Raw genomic sequence first — 13,882 nt, 5'->3', positions numbered from 1 at the left:
GTAGAGGAGTGTAGGGGAGAAACAGACAGACAGACAGATCAGTGGATATTCTGAAGGAGGTGAGCAGAGGCTGTGCAAAGTGAGCGGACGCTGGGCATCCCTAGTTTGGTTTTCTGAGAGAACCCAGGCACACGACCCAGTGTGTCCCTGTGCTCCCATCTTCCGGCACTCTCTGGGCAGGGCACCAGAATGGAGGCAGTGGGCGAACCAGTCAGATGACCTTTTCCTTTAAACAAGGTCTTCGATGTGGGGTCGCAGTCAACCCACGAGGGATCCTGTTGCAGTACTGGGGGTACTGGGTGTGTCTACCCCATTTCCCACAAGGTGGCCTTTGCTAACTGCAAAACAAACATCCCAGAGGTGGGGCCAGGCTGAGCTACAGTTGTAGCAATGTGTAAGTAGCTGAGGTGATTAAAATAACGATTTCCATTGAAAGAACAGACCCTACATATTCTTTTTTTTTGAAAGTAGATGTAAATAACAAGTCTTTAAAATGCAAAACAAAGATAGGTTGCTGGAATACAAAACCTTATGTTGCTGTTGGAGAAACATCGAGAAGCGATTGGTCAGCATGGGGATATATGCAAGAGGAAAGGGGAACCCAGGGAGCTTCCAAGAGCTGAGCCGCACTGTGCTTTGGACGCAGATTTCCCTTCTCACGGCTGGCCTTGCATCAGCCAGCAATGAGGGAGGGCACTGGCTGCTGCAGCTCACTGTGCCTCTGGCAATTGGTTTGTCCTTCCCTATTCAGAGTTTTCACCAAGGGTCATCCCCAAACTACATTTTCACATGCACATTATTTCATTGGTGTCCTTTGAGGAGTGACAGTCAGGAAGTAACAGGTATCCAGTAGAGCGAGACTCTAAATTCCCTTTGAAAAGACAGTCCTGCTGGTCACCCGGTCCAGCAAACCCAGAGAGAAAAAGGAGCAACTGCAAACTTTCCTGCAAAGCTTGTTCTGATCATCCAGTCCTGACTTCCAAGGACATGTCAGTGACTCTGCAGGTTCCGCTGATTCAGTTGACATCCTTTTTCATGCAGTCTGTAAGAGCATGAAAACAAAAGATGGCAAGCAACAGAAAGGTTCTAGATGCGCAGGAGAAGCCAGGGAGCTTTTAGCCTTCAGTATAGACAGAGGACAGCTGGCTAGGACAGCGTTCCACAGCACTGATCTGCAAGAATGTGGTGTCTTCAGGCCCACTGCGAAGAGACTCCCCAAAGAGGCTTGAGGAAGCTGAAGGCAAATCATACACTGGAAGAGAAAGAACATTGGAAGTTAATAACTCCTGCCACGCTGCACCACCCGTATGCAGTGCAGTAATGCACTCTCCAAATGTTGACTGCGAGCCGAGGCGCAACCTTGCTGCCTAGGCCCTGCAGCCGGTCTCTGTCCTCGGGCACCTTAGCTGGGGAGGAGGCCGACTTGCAGGGAGCTGCTGAAACACATGGTCCAAAACATGGGCTGAGTAGAAGTAAAAGAAAAGTGCTCTGTGGAAGGGCGAGGGTGGCAGACCCACCCTAAAAGCTGAGTAATAAAAGACTATGATATTCTCATAGATGGAGAGGTAGGGAAAGAACATTCCAGAAGGAGGAAACACAGCAAAGATAGTGAGGGAGGGGCCCGTGGGGTCAAGGGTGCTGGCAAAGCAAAGGTGAAAGCATGTAGGGGAAATACGTGCGGGCAAGTCTAGAAAGTTTAATCAGGCCTACCGTGGGGCTTTGAATGCCATGGTACAGAGTAGAGTTTATTCCCCAGACAACTGAAAACTAGTGAAGGTATCTGAGCAGAATAGTGGCATATTTTATCCTTCATTTTTGGAAGGCAGCACTCACAGATGTTTGGAGGGCAGGATGGAAAGATGAGGAACTGACTCAGGGAGACCTGTTGGAAGGCTATTGTGGGAGCCTAGGGGAGATACGATGGTGCCTGAACTAGGGTGGAGGAAGTGGGGCTGGAGAGGAAAGTGCAGATATTTCAGGGGCAGTTCGACAAGATATGATGCAGTCACGTGTTGGCCCAAGTCCAGTCCAGGCTGGTCATGGGAAACCCACCTGGTCTCTCCTGCCAGTAGGCCCGAGTTTCTAAGTCACAGACACCCGACATACCTGTAATGCCCGAGTGAGCCGAGAAGGCTCTGTGGAAAACATCAAAACCAGCCTGGCCCATGGACGTGGGGACCAGGCAGTCCTCGAAGGAAGGTACCACATTGCAGGAGCTGCCAGGCGGCACAGTTCTCTGGGAGTCAGGGTAATGAGGGGGGCAGAATGTCTGCAGCTGCCCATAAAATCCTGAAATGCAAGTATGGCATTGAGCTACTTCAGGGCACAAGTTCCAAAGATCATTACAACCCAGCCAGAAACCTCACTTAGCCTGGCTTCATATGACAAAATGCCTTTAACTCTTAAGGCCACCTTGTAAAATCTCCCAGGCAAGCATTTGGAATGTTCTCTTTGGATTGAAGCTCTTTGACCTTCCAGGGATTTCAAGGCTTGTTGGCTTATAACATTTTTACCTTCCCTACTCACTCCAGAGTCCTGGACACCAAAGGCCTGACCTTCAGGGACTGTTACTACCCCAGACCTTCGAAGCCACCAGGTTTTGAATGCATCTTCCTGAACTTAACTTTATGCTATATTCTACTCTATTTTTGTCATTTGGTAAAAACCTGCAGAGTGCTCTTAATGAAACCCACCTCAAAAAAATGCAGCCTAGATCTACCTACCCATTCATCTGTCTTTCCAAAATTCATACACATTTATATCTTCCTCATTGTTCGGAATGGGTACATAGTATCCCATAATTGGATATACTACAATTTACTTTATTATTATTCTTGATCTTTGCAGTAAATGGGAAAACTGGAAGTGAATAAATGATATAATGAAGAAATATGATGAAAGATTTCTTAATGTTTGAAAATAATCATCAACCTCTTGATGATCTCGTTTCATCTACCCCCTTCAACTTTTTTCTCATTCAACAGAGTTTGCCTTAGGATCCTATGTGGTCCTTTTCTATGATCTGCCAAACCTCCTATAATAACTTACCTTTTCCTTCTTTCTTCTTGCCTCATGATAAGTTTAAGTCAATGGATTATTTTCTTGGAGTATAATATGCTTTTAAAAATATAATAACGAAACATCAATCCCATACTTTACTGAAGGGAGAGCTGTGGCTCTGCAGCTTTCTAGCTCTCTGCATTTCATTGTGTCTGTTTCCTCAACTGTAAAATGTGAATGTCATTATCAACTCACAGGGCTATTGTGAAGACTGAGTCATTGGATAAAGAAGTCCATCTAGAACATTTTAAAGTGCTTTATAAATGTCAGTTATTATTGATACCAGCATTCTGGTTTTGATGGACAAAACCGAGGTATTGATAGAGGAAGTGCTCCAGGGTTCCTTCCATAAACATTAAGTGATGGAGAACACACCACTCATTTGTGGATTTTGAACCCCTGTGTGCCCCCTTCCTCTAGAACTGCCTCTTTTTCTTAAGATTGAAAGGCTTTATGCCTTGTTAAAGAAATCTGAGCCACCGATCAACAGGTAGCAAAGGTACTATTTGGGTTCTTCTTAGCTCTGTTTAAGTAAGACCAGCGCTGACACGTCCAGCCTACTGCGCTTACAACTCTTCTCATTTCTCATCAGCACCCGCAAGGTAGCCGGTGCAACAGCTCAGATTACCCTTGGCTGGGAGGCCTGTTCTATGGTTGCCATGAACATCAACAAAGACTGTGTGCTTAACTGCTCATAAAAACACAGCCTGGCTCTCTAGGGGCTGATGATCCAAGATAGAAAGATCAATGCAGATTTAGGCCAGGGCACATTCATAGTAAAAAACAAAATTATACCCTTTGTAAGCAGACAGTAGTATACTTTATATGGAATCAACAGAAAAATCTACATAAGATTTGGGGAAATTAAATGCTCGTTAGCAGTATAGACTAGGAAAATATCTAAGGAAATATCACGTCAAGGCAGAAGAAGAAAAAATAAAAAAGGAATATCTCTTCTCCTTTTGATCTTCTAAGTCTTCTGCATGATCTCAACAGACAGACAGGCAAAGGACCCAAACAGGCCACTTGTGAATAACTCATAACGGATTAACCAGTACAACTATCAACCCTCTAGCCATCAAAGAAATAAACATCAAAACAATGATAAAATACCATATTCTATCTATAACATTAGCAAAGATTTCTAAAAATCATTCTCCATGCTGGAGTGCAAACAATGAATAAGGCACTTTTGTACAGTGGTGTAGACACTTCAGGAGAGTACAAGCCTTTTGGAAAACAATTTGACAACCTTTATCAATAACAATAAAAGTATTCATACTCTTGGAGTCAGGAGTTTTACTTCTGAGAATGTACCCTAAAAGTACAATGTGAAGAACACAAGAAATTCTGCGCAGAGATAGTCATCACTGTGCTAATGATCTTAACAGGAAACTGAACAGCCAAAATGGCCAACCACGAGAAAAGGGTTAAGCAAGGAGCGGTATATGTATGTGACAGGAATGTTAAATAGCCATTAAAACAATATTTGCAACATGCAAAGATCATTCTAACGTTCAGTTTTTTTTAAAAAAGCAAGATAGAAAATAGAGATGGCAACACAACATATCTATAGTTGCCCTTGGGTATTTTTAGGGGTTTTTTTTTGCCTTTATTCTTTTCCAAATTTTAATAGTGGTGACGAGCAAATACTCTGGAGCCAGACTTCCTGGGTTCAAATCCTAGCTCAACTACTTATCAATTTTGTAGTCTTGGTAAATTACTTCACCTCTTGGTGTCTCAGTTTTCTAATTTGTAAAATGGGGTTAATAATAACTACAAGTCACTGAGTTATTATAAAGATCAAATGAGTTAATATTTACATATTGCATAATATAATTTGATAATATAATGAACTACATAATTAATATTTATATAATATACAATATAAATAATATAATTTATATAATATATGTTTGATGAATAAGTAAAATAAAATGTAAAATTATGTCGCAATGATAATGTAGTTCTCAAATATGAAATAAAGTTATTAAGGGAAATAAAAATTTCAAAGAAGCAACAAATAAGTCCCTTGGCAATAACCAAATGTAAGAATGAACACAGAAGCAGGCATGTTGTGCACCCCAAGTTCCTGGGTAAAATCTTCTGGAACATTCTTGGCTCTTTGGAGATCTGAGCTGTATTCCTCTTACCCATGTTGGTTCCTAGATCCTGAACAAATTGGCGCACATAACTGATTGATTCAGTCACTCCAGCAGCAACAAGTTGGAGAGTTTGAAGGAACCTGGGATGGGCAGCTATGTGGTTTGGGTGGTTCTTTGGACTGACCTTGACTTTGGGTACCTGCTGGCAGTCACATGTAAACATGGCATAGCCCTTGGCAGTAAAACACTGCCATGGACCATCATGGTTGGTCTATTAGAATGCGATGTTTCCTCACTGAGCAAAACAGGTAATATTTGCTATCTGTACCCCTGTGTGGCTCTGCTCAAATTTGTCACCCATAAATTCCCAGATAGCACCCCTCAGTGTAATATTACCCTTCTAAGAAGAGGAGACATTTTTCACCAAACTCCCATAACTCCCCAAATAGGGATATTAATTATTCAGGCACAATGATAGAGAATTTCACTGGCCTTTAGTAAAAAACCAATTCGTTCTCCCTTTCCTATCTTTTCTCCTGTTTCTAAGAGAGAGCAGAAATGTCACATGGCTTCGGTCTAAATCCAAGCATTGTGATGTGTGTGAGTATAAAAGGTTTGTGATGTGGTAAGAGACACCCGTGAAGTTAAATATTAAACATTCTGAGCTCCATCTCTCAGTCTGGATATAAGTGAGGGGGGCAGAGTAGACTGTAATTCCTGCCTGTGGGTGTCTTGGCTGACACAAGAAACTGTCAAAACGAGAATGGCTTCACAAGCATGTTTTATCACTCTAACAGCCAACTCAAGAAAAGAAAAGTCCTCTTTATTAAATCCCTCCTTCCAAGTAGCCAGTTACTAGAAATGCCAAATACATGGTGTGGATGGTTGCGGTCTCTCAAACGTGGAGTTTTAACATATTCTCTTCCCAGCACTATTTCCATAAAACTAACTAAATTAAAAAAAAAAAATTCCATTAGGGTCTTGCCACACACAAACCCAGAGAAAGCCTAACTCATTTTCTGATGAATGGCTCCTGTATTCCAGCAGCTGGATTTCACATAGCAAAGCTGGAGAGAACACTGCTTCTCGGACCCAAAGCGAAATGAGGCAAGACGTTAACACATTTTGTGGACATAAAACCTGAGAGCAATGAGAAGGTCAGCCAATCTGTCAGTCAGTCAGTCAGTCAGTCAATAACGCTTATCAAGGGCTGGTTAGGGTGCTGTTGGAGAGACCAAAGAAATAGAGGATGATACCTTGTCCTTGAGAATAGACAGCACAGCTAGAGCCAGAACACATACATTTATAAGCATGAGAATGCACAGACGAATGTAAGTTGACAATAAATGCTCGTTGTCACATTTATCTACAAAATCATCCCTTCTTCACTTTAGAAGTTACTTTACCTCCAAGAATGGAGCAGGGAAGGAATTTGCAGATAAATCATTCTACCTAAATCGCAGCTCCTGAAGGTCAAAGAGAATCATCTCTCCTCTCCTAAATTTTGGGAGGTTTTTTTTTTTCCTTCTAAAAACAAACTTGTTTTTCTAATTATAAAAATATTTGAGGTTAATTATACCAACTATAAAATGTGGACTAGTATAAAAAAGAAATGAAGAATTATCTTTGCTTCCAGGATTCACAAATGGATATATACACGCAAAACTGAAAACGGTATATATATGTATCATTTTGTATCTTACTTTGTCCCCTAATATTGTCTATAAGTTTCTTTACCTGTCACTAAAATTCATTCTTCAAAAGCCTTTCTCTTTCCTTTGTCACATGGGGTTACTGATGTCCCTGTGATGATGGGCTAGGTCAAGAGTTCACAGTCACTCTTGCTGCTCATGATGACGAAGGAGCTCCATGAAGCTGGGTGTGCATTCCCCTCCCAAAGTGCCAGTGTTGTGGGAGAAGTCAGAGGAGAAAGGAACTGCGTGACTAAATATGAAAACAGAAGGGTGTTCTCGAGGGCAGTGCTGTCCAATAGAACTTTCCACAATGATGAAAATGCCCTTTACCTGCGCTGTCCAACACAGTAGCAGCTATACGTAGTTACGGAGCACTCGAGATGTGGTTAGTGTGGCTGAGGAACCAACTTTTTCATTTTATTCCTTTTTAATTAATTCAAATCTAAATGGCCATATGTGGCTCATGGCTACTGCATGAGACAGCACAGCTCTAGGGCAATCTGAATTCCCAGGTTTGGCAGACTTTGTTTCAGGAGTGTTTTTGATTAAATTCCTGAAAGAAAAACACATGAACCACGAAGAGTTTAAATGAAAGCCATACAGATGATTCTTAGACTACTGGCCTTCAAGACAGAGAGTATTTAGACTCACTGTTTGTTACACTCATCTTTTCCTTATGGATTTACCTTTTCAATCTTTGCACAAGGAACCAGAGTATAAACACAGCAATAAGTAAATAATGGTCACTCAACTCAAGAGGTTCAGTATTGTTTTAGGCTACACGGCCAGGACATTTCAACCTCCTAGAAGAGCCATTTTCACTTCTGCAGGCAGCAGAAGTGGAAGGAAACGTGTGACCCATTCTCTCCACTTCAGACTGCGGGCCCAGCTCCCCGTGTGCACTGGGTGTGGTGACGTGCTCAGGTGGGTCTCCATTTTGCATACCATATGATGTTGGAGCAAAGTATCAACAGAAAAGGCTCTACCCAACTGGCTATACACATGGGTGGCAATTAACACTATCAGCTGCACCTTGTCAATGTGCTGAGTCATGATCTGTGTACTTCGTAGGTTTGTGTATACAGCAGGTGGCTTTGCAAAACAGAATGCTTGCTCTCTTTTACGGTGGGGCTGGAGAACCATCACCAAACTCTGGGTACTAGGAAAAGTTCTCAATGGACAACACTCAGAACCAAGACTGACCCTTCCCTGCGGTAGGGTTAGCCTGGGCCATGACGACAATTCATAGGTCCAGACAGCCCACATGTGGCAGCAGGAGCCCGTCACAAATATTAGGAAGTTCCCCCAGAACCACTTCCCTCACAGGAGTGTGACCTAATCAGGACTGGCAGGAAACTTTGTCTCTGTGGAAACAGTGCTGAGAGCTGTTTCTCCCCGAGACCTCTCCACACCTTCATGTGGGAAAACCTTTCAACTCCTGTGTGATCCGGGCTGTATCAACCCAGGGATCCAGGCCAAGCACTGAGTAGTTTCTCAGCTACTATGCAAATCTCAGCAGTCATCTGTTCCTTTGGCTTTTCAAAAGAAATGCTGACTAATGTGTGTGCTTGCCTTTGCTGCTGCTGTTGTATTTTTGTTAAATGAGGGTGTTAACAGTATCTACTCGTAAGGAAACCACAAAGATGAAAGAGGATTAAAGGAGTCATCCAATGTAAGATGCTGAGCACGTGCCTGACACACAATTCACACTCTCTGTATGTCATCTTGCATTTTTCTTTTTCTATTCTTCTAATAACACGAGCATTTTAATTTCTATGCTTTCATGCACTCAACAACTATTTACTCAACACTTGTTCAAATGCTGGGAACACAGTGGTGAATAAAGCACTCTCCACGTCTTCTTGGAGCTTACATTTTATTGAAAAAGAAAGATAAACATATAAGTGAGAAATTAAGTAATACGGTATCATACTGTATATGACAATAAGAAGGAAATTTCCTTTCAGGGATATATGGAGATGCAATTCTCTTCTCCAGAATGCATTCAAGCTAGGGAGAATGCAAAGAGACAAGAAGTTTTGACTGTGGTTCCCTGTGTTTGCCTCCGTCCCGCGACGGCAGGGGTAAGCAGGAGGCCCGCCCTGGCAGAGTGGATTCCCCACCAGTGCTACTAAATGGTTCATCCTGGGTAGGAGAATAAGCAGATATTGGTGGCACTGGCAGAGCTGGCAGCCCCTCACTTTCTTGGTGATACAGCTGTTTGCTAGCCAAGTGGAAGGATGTATATTTATGAGCTTTACAACTCTAATTATTTTCCAGACTATAATTTCGTGGGTTACCTTAGGAAGTATAGAGTTTTTGGCCTCAGTCATATGATGCAGAGACACAGATGAGCCTATGTGATGAATGGGTGGGCTCAAGTCAGAACTCCAGAGGCAGGGACCTAACAGAAGTTGCATGACCCTACTCCCCTTAGCTCCTCAGATTTCTTCTCCAACATTCTTATGGCTCTCTGTGGATTCTCCTACTCTCTGGGGACCCTTGACCTATCCTCCTTTGAATACCTCCTATAAACCAAGTCCAGGGAAAGGAAAGAGGAAGATATAGTAAATAAGCAGTGAAGCTGCAGTGCAACTTGCTTCTTGGTTTAGGGACAGTGGAGGTGTCCTCTGGATCCAGCAAGAGAAGAGCCCCATGCACCTGCCACACCAGGGCTACTGTCCCCCCTAATACTAGGCACACTTCCAAAACTGACTTCGAACATCTCATCACCATCCCCTTCCTGACACCTGCTTGTCCTCTTCTTCCTCTTCCTCTCTGTGTCCCCTATTTTGGAGAATGTTCCCACTGTTTTCCTTGTTAGTCAATCCAGAACCAATGAAAGACAGCAAACTTGGGTCTGGAGGATTCCAGCCTAGTCTCCAAGTTTCTGATCACCTAGAGAAGAACTCACTCTGTGCCTCTGGACTGCTTCACAAGTTGGAATATCCCCAGAGAATGAGGATGTTGTTGTTCAACCTACTTCACTATCAACCAAGTCTCATATCCATTTTAAACAAAGACACTGTCCTATGACAGGTCGGGGGAAAAGGAGGCTATTTTCCACAAGCATCAAATAGCACTACATAAGGCCCCTCAAATTGCTAACTAAGAAGAGCTGAAGCACTCTTGGTTCCTAAAGATAATATTCTCTTTCAAATATGGGTGGGCACACCACACACCCACTAGAACTGCGAAAATCTAAACCAACATCACCACCAAATGCTGGTGAGGAGATGTGGAGCAACAGGAACTCTCATTCATTGCTGGTGGGAATGAAAAATGGTGCAGCCACATTGAAAGACAGGCTGAAAGTTTCTTACAAAAATAAACATACGCTTACCATAGGATTCAGCAATTGTGCTCCCTGGTATTTACTCAAAGGAGGTGAAAATTTATGTCCACACAAAAACCTGAACATGGGTGTTTACAGAAGCATTATTCATAATTGCCCAAACTTGGAAGCAACCAAGATGTCCTTTAGCAGGTGAATGGATAAATAAACTGTGGTACATAAAGACAATGAGATATTATTTGGCACTAAAAAGAAATGGACTCTCAGGCCCTGAAAAGACATAGAGGAAACTTAGATGCACATTACTAAGTGAAAGAAGCCAATCTGAAAAGATCACATCCTATATGATTCCAACTATATGACATTTTGGAAAAGGAAAAACTATGGAGTCAGTAAAAAGATCAGTGGTTTCTAGGGCTTGGGGACAGGAGTAGTAGGAATGGACAGGTATAGCACAGAGGATTTTTAGGGCAGTGAGACAATTCTGTATGATACTATAATGGTGGATACATGTCATTATACATTTGTCCAAACCCACAGAACATACAACACCAAGAATGACCCCTAATATAAATTATACATTTTGGGTGATAATGACATGTCAATATAAGTTCATTGACTGCTACAAATGCCCCACTCTGGTGGGGATGTCAACAGTGGGGGAGGCTGTGTATGGGGGGGAGGCAGGGGACGTAGAGGGTATATGGGAAGTCCCTGTACTTTCCACTAAATTTTGCTAATCTAAAACTGCTCTAAAAAATAAAGTCTATTAAAAAATGGGTGGGCATGTGTGACTTTATATTATGTATCTCTATATTACGTGCTTCTCCACTAAAACATATGTTCCATGAAGGCAGGGACCTTGTCCAGTGTGCTTACTATTATATCCATAGCACCCAGAATAGTACCTGCCATATAGCAGGCATTCGATAAATATCTGAGTGAATGAATGACAAGAAACCTTGGTTACTTTAATCATAATAAGTGAAAGGCATTTACCGATATGATGCCTTTCTTCTTTCCATAGCCTTAGTACTTAAAAGAGACCTGCACCCTCAACTCTCTGTGCGGGACTGTGGATCAGCACTGGCCAACCCACACTTTCCTCCTACTGTGATGATTCCTTGGTTTCCCTTGGCATTGGGGATGCAAAGTCAGAGGGTAGAATGGAGGAAGGTTTGCTGAATTAAATGGGCGTGGAAAGCAGGTGAATAGCAACAGCAAGTATAAGAAGGATCCCTGCTAGAATTATCCCTTTGACACACTCTCAGAGTGGGAGATTGACTTGGGTCAACTAGCTCCTTCACAGTGATTCAACACCCCCCACCCCACCCCGGTTAAAGCTCACAATCACTAACAACAGATTATGAATTACCCCATACACCCATGGGGAGATACATGGAACTACAGATTTTGTTGGCAAAGAGTTTCTCCAACACTCTGGATATTTGAGGATTCCCTTACTCGCTGGGGCCCCTTGACCTGCCCTCTTTGAACACCTTCTGTAGTCCATGACAGAAGCTGGAGAGAAAGAAAGGGGAATACGTAGGTAAGTTTCTGGGATAGCTCCTAAAGGCCATCGGAACAGTCTGTGGGGTCACATCTTTTCAGCCTGATTCTATACATTTAGACTTTATTCAGAAAAAGTCCTAAGGGATCACACACTACTCACTCGGGACCTTCGTATGAGGACACCATAAAGATCCCTTCTTAGGTAGCCATCTGATATTTCTGGCTTGTAAGTAGGTAATTCAAAGAAATGCTTCCACTTTACAGACAAAGAGATGGAAGCAGAAAAACTATTGAATATCGCCTTTATAACCAAAACTTTGTTTAAAAAATACCATAAAACTAAAAGTGAAAAATTCATTTAACCATTTCAATATTTCTAAATATCCAGATAGTTGGAATTATTCACGAATCTAGCCTCCATCTGAAAACAATCTGGCAGCAGAACTAAAACAGCTATAATATTATCTCCTACTAAGTCCAGAGCTTTCTCGTTGGCAGTCCCCTTGCTCTGGCATTTCTGTAGAATATTTTGGCTAGTGTCACACCACCCTCTCAGAATTCTGTCAGAGAAAGAAACAAAACTAATACTTATTTTCTTGGAGACAGGCATTTCCCTAGGTGTTGTACAGAGAAAGCCTTCATCCTTACAATTGTTTAGTTAAGTAGTGTTGTACCCAGTTTATAGTCAAAGAAACAGAGAAGTTAAAATGACTTATCTAAATCCTCATAGCTACAAGGTTTCAGAACTAGGACTCAAACTTGGTCTGTTTCGTGACATAGCTCATATAGACTATGGGTGCTTAAGATCACAGACCAAATAAATTTAAATGAAATCTTGCCATTTTTGTTGAAGTCCCTCACCACCAGACTACAGGCAAAGTCACTTAGACTGGGTCAACATTTTAGAAAGTACAAACATTAGGGGAAAAATATTGAATTAATTAGTAACATTGATCAAATCACTTAATTAATGAAAAATTCTAAAAACCCTCAAGAGTAGAAACAGGGACATTTCAGAAATTTCTTATGACCAATTTTCTGATTTGGTGACTATTTTATATCTATTTTATGAGCAACTTGGATCTGGGTTTAAATCACAGATGACCCATTAGCTGACTGTGTGTCTCTGAATAAATGCTTTTCCTTCTTGAGCCTCATTTTCTTTGAAAATAATACCTATTTTATAAGGTTGCAAAACCCTAAAAAATGTATGATTGTGTTTATAAAAGCATTCAGGGCATTCCCTGGGGCACACAGTAGGCCCTCAGTAAATAGGAGCAATTCTACAACCATGAAGTGAACTTAAAATACTTACAGATTCTGTTTAACATAAGGCAGTTCTTGAGCAATTTTTTCTCGGATAACCCACCACCCTTATGTACAAGATAATGCTGCTCTTAAAAGTGAAATCTCCACAATTTTGGTTGTCATTTTTGCGTTGGCTCCTGATCTTGGCCCTCAACATCATCCAGGTCGTCATCTGAGCAAGAACGCTACTAAACTTCCTTCCTGGAAGAGGTAGAGAAAGTGACTCTTTATTTTAATACAGACTCTATAAATGGGGAAGCTGCAGGAACAGCTCACAGACTGTGTTAGGAAGACAGTTTTTTTTTTTTTTTGGGCTGAGAACTGAACCAGCTTGCAAAGCACTGGAGCTATTTACGACTGACATTTAAGCAACTACCCTGCTAAGAAAGATGAAAATAATGGAAATAATAACCCTTAAAGTTCCATTTGGGCACATTTCTACCGAAGGAACCCATGGCAGTGGTTCAGAAGTTGACCACTAGAGCAACTCCCTGGCCCCTTTGCCCTTGCACAGATGGGTTGCAGCGTGCAGGTTTCTAGTTAGAAACGTCCACCTGGCGCCAAGAAGTGGGGCCATTTTCATCCATCACCACTGCTGCCAGCTTGCAGACCACAGTGAGTGACACTCTGGATGTTCTTCTCACTGTGCCCCTCAGGGCACCTCACCTGGTCTGCAGGAAGCTGGTGACAGCATTGATCACTGTGAGCATATTTTAGTCCTCAGGCTTGTATACTCATCTCCAGGGGCTGCGTAGGGGAGGAGACTAAAGGGTCTGCTACTGCCACCTTCAAAGGGTTCAAATAAGAGGAGGGGATTGGGCAGAGCAGGTTGCTTAAAGGGCAATAAGGAAATGGGAAAAAGCAGAGAGAGGAGGGAGGCACGTGTAAAATATTCTTGGTTAAAAGAT

At 42.2% G+C, this 13,882-nt stretch overlaps 1 protein-coding gene across 1 annotated transcript in view; it reads right to left on the bottom strand.

The window, feature by feature from the left end:
* Positions 1–515: 515 nt before the first annotated feature.
* LOC103602787 (zinc finger protein GLIS3-like) overlaps positions 516–13,882 on the bottom strand; it is a 158,611-nt gene continuing 145,244 nt past the window's right edge. Inside the window, exons 8-9 of the mRNA XM_008587224.1 lie at positions 2,107–2,289; positions 516–1,252 (exon numbers count right to left, since the gene is read on the bottom strand). Of these exons, the coding sequence (XP_008585446.1) occupies positions 1,116–1,252; positions 2,107–2,289 (320 nt within the window). The 3' untranslated portion in view covers positions 516–1,115. The remainder of the gene's footprint in view (positions 1,253–2,106; positions 2,290–13,882) is intronic.

This window comes from Galeopterus variegatus, unplaced genomic scaffold (assembly GCF_000696425.1).
Source record: "Galeopterus variegatus unplaced genomic scaffold, G_variegatus-3.0.2 Scaffold4300, whole genome shotgun sequence".
Lineage (NCBI taxonomy): Eukaryota > Metazoa > Chordata > Mammalia > Dermoptera > Cynocephalidae > Galeopterus > Galeopterus variegatus.
This window is presented reverse-complemented; position numbering and strand designations above follow the sequence as displayed.